This window comes from Abramis brama (assembly GCF_963993115.1).
Source record: "Abramis brama genome assembly, chromosome: 5".
NCBI classification, from domain to species: Eukaryota; Metazoa; Chordata; class Actinopteri; order Cypriniformes; family Leuciscidae; genus Abramis; species Abramis brama.
Genome location: NC_139967.1, coordinates 36,919,454 through 36,926,211, shown reverse-complemented (window position 1 = coordinate 36,926,211; position 6,758 = coordinate 36,919,454). Strand labels below are relative to the sequence as shown.

Below are 6,758 nucleotides of genomic sequence, written 5' to 3'. Positions count from 1 at the left end.
CGTTTTGATGCCCTGTATCCTTCAGTGCAACTGGCTATTGTGATTTAACTGCGTATATTCACAGTTGTTGTCGCTAAGGCCACTGACACTGTGTTTATGTACATATTGATACGTATTTATGCCGTTATGTTGCCCTGTATCCTTCAGTACAACTGGCTATTCTGATCTAACTGCGTATATTCACAGTTGTTGTCACTACGGCCACTGACGCTGTGTTTATGTATATACTGATATGTCATTATGATGCTTTGCTGCTCTGAGATGTTTTCAATACAGCCTAAGATTCTAGCTGATATGCAAATCTGGTGTACTTGAGCTGAGCAGCTCATGGGTCTGGCCTTGCCTATCAGCTGTGAGCACTCCCAGAGGAGCAACGCTATTGGCTGTTGTTCTACAAGAGAGCGTCAGTGATCCTCTTGGCCCCGAACTGACCGAATCAGCCCTGGTTCGCGGACCTGAGAGAGTTAATGGTGGCTCCCCCATGGCAATCCCCCTCAAGAGGGACCTGCTGTCTCAAGGTGAACGGCACGATATGGCACCCCAGCCCCAAGCTGTTGAACCTTCATGTGTGGCCGCTGAGGGGACCTTGAATGAGCGGGACACTCTGCATTCATCAGCCCTGGTTCGCAGACCTGAGAGAGTTAATGGTGGCTCCCCCATGGCAATCCCCCTCAAGAGGGACCTGCTGTCTCAAGGCGAATGGCACGATATGGCACCCCAGCCCCGAGCTGTGGAACCTTCATGTGTGGCCGCTGAGGGGACCTTGAATGAGCGGGACACTCTGCATTCATGAGTGCTGAGCACACACGCGGAGGCGCGTGCTCCTTCTAACAGGCGCCTCTGCGCTCTAAGATGGGGAGTTTTTACAAAATGGCGCCAGGACATCGTTATTGACCAGGGGATCTGTTCCATGTCAGATGTTTGCGCTTTCTACAGCACAGAAAGGATAGCGGAAGTTGCCATCCACGCTCAAGGTGTATGTGGCCGCTGTTGCTGCTATTCGTTCCCCGGTTGACGGGCAATGGATCGGTAAGCACGCTCTGGTGATCAGATTCTCAGGGGAGTGAGGATATTGTGTCCTTCACGGCCACCCTCCGTGCCACTGTGGGATCTAGCTCTGGTTTGAGGGCTTTATTTATACCACCGTTCAAGTACCTAGATTCGATTGCGGTTAAGGAGCTTTCCCTGAAGATGGCCTTACTACTTGCTCTCGCCTCGGTGAAGCGCATTGGAGACTTACACGCGTTCTCGGTGAACGACGATTAGCATCTGTTTCGGATCTGGCGACTGCAACGTCACTCTCCGGCCGAAAACCAGTCATTATCTGGTGTGACCACCATTTGCCTCACGCAGTGCAACACATCTCCTTCGCATAGATTGATCAGGTTGTTGATTGTGGCCTGTGGAATGTTGGTCCACTCCTCTTCAATGGCTGTGCAAAGTTGATAAATGGGGGCAAAAACAAAAATGTTGCATTTATAATTTTGTTCAGTGTAGTTATCAGTATCCCAGAAACTATCATATGTGTTGGACCTTCTAGACGTACGTGACTGTGATAGTGATGGCTCAGATAGGGAGTACCAGGGTGAAATGGCCCATTTGCCAGGTAGACTATTGAATGGCAATGCAGAGGTGAACTATCTGGGGGATTAGGCAGATGTTCATGAGAACCAGTTGGTGTGCCCCACACATGACCACATATAACCCTTTCTACAATGTACGACCCATCTTTAGTGCACTGAATGAGTGCACACACATCTCCCTGAAACTGGCCTAGGACAGGGCCTCAAGTGTAGTCATGGTCTAGCCCATAGGGGTCTAGCCAAACAAGCAGAAGTTCCTCCAGTGTGTGACTTTGTACATGACAACCTTTTCACCTCACTAAGCCTCCTTCATGAAATGACATCCAGGTTATGGATGTCTTGGAATGTGTTGTGTAAATAGGTCTAATTGAAGAATTTGTATGAATTCTGACTATGGTGTTTCCCACCGGTCACTTTTGTGACCGAGTATAAAACCTAATATTTCACTAACTTAACCAACATAAAATCAAAGAGGGCATAACGTTTGTGTGTTAGGGAAGTACTCAAATTGCAAGAAAAAATTTGGGATTAAACGGGTTAAAGGGATACTCCACTTTAAAATGAAAATTCTGTCATCATATACTCACCCTCATGTTGTTTCAAACCTGTATGAATTTCTTTCTTCTGCAGAACAGAAAGGAAGATATTTAGAAGAATATCAGTAACCAGACAGTTTCTGGTCCCACTGACTTCAATAGTATATATTTTTTCCTACTATGGAAGTCAATGGGACCAGAAACTGTCTGGTTACTGACATTCTTCTAAATATCTTCCTTTCTGTTCAGCAGAAGAAAGAAATTCATACAGGTTTGAAACAACATGAGGGTGAGTATATGATGACAGAATTTTCATTTTAAAGTGGAGTATCCCTTTAAGCTTAGTTAGTAGTTAGAACTTTTACCTCAACAGCTCTGAATAATGAATGACGGTTCAGTGGCGTTTTTTTAAGCTTGCCGTCTGACAACAGTGCCACCTGTCGGTAGAAATCGGTATTTAACAGCTGACTATTTAAATACGCGACACAAAAGCTGTGGAATATGTGCGCGTGTGTAAGATAAACGGTCCAGTCATCTAACGTGAACACAGTAGTGGTGGGCAGATCGAGGCTTTGTGAAACAATGAAACAGTTGAAGCAAATGTGCCATATTGTGTCGAGGCTTCGAAATAATCCGACACCCGTCTCATTGGTGACACCTAGTGGTCACTTCCAGGTGTTGATCTGAAACAACCTTGACAACGAGACATTAAAAAATTAGTTGTTTTTTTATTATTGTATTTTTCTAATATGTGAAGCTTGTAACCTGTAGGCTCCTCACTGTGCATAATGTTATTTTGGTCATGAAAAATTAATATTAATAAAAGAAATCAAGACACAATGTCTCACTTTTTTATAGAGTTTTATTCAAAAATATTCATTTCTCTGCTGTGGAAGGACTTAGCCTACTTCTTTTTTTACAGATAATTTCTCCAGCCTTTGAAAAAATCCTCTCACAAGGGACACTTGTTGCTGGCATGCAAAGATATTTTTTAGCACGGACATACAAATAATTATGTATTTACATATCTATATATGTATCTATATATGTATCTATTTATGTATCTATCTATTAATCTATCTATGTATCTATATATGTATCTATCTATTAATCTATCTGTCTATATTTCTATCTATGCATCTATTAATGTGTCTATATCCACTATATGTATACTCTGTCTGTCTCTAGCCTATCAGTCAATGTGTAAATTTAAATGTAAGCCTAAATATAACTAAACAAATCGCACTATAAATGTCACTATATCACCAAAAATCCGCTATCTCAAAATCAAACTCCTCTCACAAAAACCCACGAGGTCAAGATGCGTTGACTTCAATTTTATACAGATGTGCGATTGTGTGGTCTGTTCCCGACCCTGTCAATCAAACGCTGATTCAGCGGACCATGCCACCTGTCGAAACACTTGTGAAACACTCACTCCGAAGCTTCATTCAGCCGTAGTCACGTGACATGGGTGTTTTGAATCACGCTTCGGATCAGTGTTTCGAAACATCTGCGCTTCGGGATCTCGAAAAGCTTCGGAACGTCAGTTTCGCGTCAGCCATCCCTAGTACACAGCCAGCAGCGCAGACTACTTTTTTTGTCATGAATAGACAGGTTTTAAGTTGCCTACTTGGATAACAAAATAAATGTTATACAACCTATTTTATTTGTGAAGTGAAACGAAGCTGTGATGCTGTATTTGATGTGAGGTATCATGTGGGGGTTGTATCGTGAGAAAGTTCCGTGAAGATTGATGAAACCGGATCATGCAGGGGCTTTTGACAATGTATCCCACGTAACTCATTGTTTAGCTATTGCTTCGTCACACTGCCTGCTAGTGCATGGTGGGCGGTTTCATCGCCCTTCACGGAACTTTCTCATGCTACAACCCCCACATGATACCTCACATAAAATACAGCATCACAGCTTCGTTTCACTTCACTCTTATTGCGGAACTTGTGTACATTGAACGGATTTGCTTTTACTCAAAAGTTTTTTTTATCCTCAACAATCTCTGATAAATATGTATCAATTTAAACCATCCTTGCAGCCCAAACCGACCATGTACTGGATTTTTCACCTATATCAAGTGATTTTAATTTATTTATTTTTCGGATGTCTCCTGTGTAAGTAATCTAATTTGTCTATTATATTTTTAAATACAGTGGCCCACTGTATTTGCACACTTAACCAACACTTAAAAATGTACGAATGTAATATAAAATGTATGAATCCATCCGCTAACATGACCTTAAAAGTAAGTTGGTTTTCAAAGTTTTATTTTCTTAGAAAATAACATTTGTTTGCAATTACCACTTGCTTTGATATTTCATTTCTAATGAAATGACATTCATATAGAATTAAGTCAAAAAGTGTCCAAATAGCCTACTTTTTTTTGGGCCACAGGATGTATGGTCTTATCCGGACACTTTACAAAACTTATACAGCGATTTTATTTTTTTATTTTTTTATTGTAGTGAACCCATTCAGACCTGAATTTGTTTCAACTGAGGAAAATAAAAATCCACTTGATATTTGCTCTTCACCAATGAGTCTAAAAAACAAGACTTGTGCAAACCCATTTTTTCCTTTCCATGGACATTTTTTTATACCATTTATATGTCTTATATGTATATATTTATATATTTTAACCATACAGTACTTATGGACGAGAGTTTAAACAGTACGTGAATTAGCATTGAAGATTTTGAAAAGAACACATACTGTAACAATGATGAGCAAAGCAATAAAATGTAGAAAAAAGGTAAGATGATAGGAAGTCTAAAAAAAACTAGTTTGATTATTTTTCTTGGTTGCAATTTTTCTTGGTTGGTGAATCTGTATGTGGGTGTTTGTTGGTGTGTTTGTGTGTAAACAAACTGCTTTTGATTGCTGGTTTTGATAAACATATGATTGTATGCATATATCACGTGCATATAGCATCAAAGCATCAACTGTGTAGCCTATTCACTAATTTCACATTTGCTATTTTTCACTAAAACGAATGAAAAACTGAATGACAGTTTATGGTCGAAAGTGAAGACAAAATCATATTGCAGCGAACGGAGAAAACAATAGACTCACTTAACGGTTTTTAAGACTTCTTTATTATTATGAGCACCTGTGTGGCCGATGCTCCAGCCTCACAGCGAACAAATTTCTGCAGACTGCAACTTTCCCCCCAGTTACCAGCCACACATAACTGCGCTGGCTTGTTCTTCAGAAGAACACCCCACCCCCTTAAAGCCTCACACAAACAGAACACATAACACAGGAAAAGAACATATTTAGAACATAACTGAATAGAACATAAAACACTCTTCAGACTTGCTACAATATTAATAATATTAATAATTAATTTGATTAAACCTAATATCCATTGTAATAGAGATTAATCTCTTAAAATATCATGTGTTCTACAACTCTGAAAGATCTTCAAATTAACTTATCACTTGATTAAAGGGTTAGTTCACCCAAAATTAAAAGTTCTGTCATCATTTACTCATCCTCATCATTCCAAACTCGTTAGACTTTCGACGAAAGTATATGAACATAAATCTGCATATAAAAGGTAAAAAAGGAGCTCCTCCATCTCCTATGTAGGTGTGTCACGTTTTACATTTGTTTCACTTTTATTTTCATGATGGATGTTTTGTTTGCTTGTCTTTGTTCCCATGTTCCCGCCATCATTAGTTGTCATAGTTACTCATTTACTAATTAGAGCACTACTGTTTTGTATTGAGATAATTTTCCTGTGTATTTAAGACCTTCAGTTCCCTTTCGTAGTCACTCCGAGTTACGTCGGATGACGATGAATGGGGTTTCGCTTAGAAAGCCTATCACCTTCGAGTATATAAAACGAGCCAATGGCAATGAAATGCCATGGGTCTGCGGAATTTGCATAGCGTAACTCCGCCCTATCCTGGGGGTATATAAGGAAGTGCGCTAGCAACATGCAGATATGTTTTCGCTTCGGAGCCAAGTTGATTCTTCACTCCACAGCCAATACTGAGTTCATCTCTTCATTCTCTTCGAGACGAGCCTCTCTCCAAGTGTTGGTGTGACAGCGAGTTCCAGCGAGTGCACATTCCCTGCTTATCTGTGCAGTGATTTGCCAGAGTTTGTGTGTTCATCTCCCTGGTCGCTTCGACACTTGCGGAGAAATCTCCTTTCACAAAAGAGCATTGCACGCGGCACGTCTTTTTAAAGATGCCTCACCCGTGCACTTCTGGTTGCGGTCTTTTCATTTCTGACTCTGATGGGCACAATCGCTGTCTTGTGTGTCTGGGTGTTGAGCACGCTAAGGCAGCGTTTGTGGATGAGTCATGTTCCCATTGCGGGAACATGCCCATCGCACGGTTGCGGTCGAGACTCAATGACCTTCGTGGTAGAGTCCCCTCACCCGCACCCCAATCTACGAGCTCCACGAGAGCTGGTACTTCGGCTGGCGGCCAGGGTGACCTAAGGGTTACGGTGTGGAACAAAGCGCCGACTATTCCACGCTCCGCACCCCCCTCTAGCACTGTGCAACCCGTGAGTGTTCCGAATGAGCCTGCAGTACAGTCCACTGACTTGCCGCAGGTCTCATTCGGCGCTCCAGAGGAAGATTTGATGTCGATCGCTGCATCACAAGGTG

The 6,758-nt window shown here is 41.5% G+C and overlaps 1 protein-coding gene across 4 annotated transcripts in view; it reads left to right on the top strand.

Annotated features, from left to right (window-relative positions):
* The first annotated feature begins 4,032 nt into the window (after positions 1–4,032).
* The window catches only part of LOC311082458 (integrin alpha-X-like), a 176,126-nt gene continuing 173,400 nt past the window's right edge, over positions 4,033–6,758 (top strand). For all 4 annotated transcript variants that reach the window (XM_084113304.1, XM_084113305.1, XM_084113303.1 and 1 more), the window contains exon 1: positions 4,033–4,248. In XM_084113304.1, the coding sequence (XP_083969430.1) occupies positions 4,146–4,248 (103 nt within the window). In that variant the 5' untranslated portion in view covers positions 4,033–4,145. The remainder of the gene's footprint in view (positions 4,249–6,758) is intronic.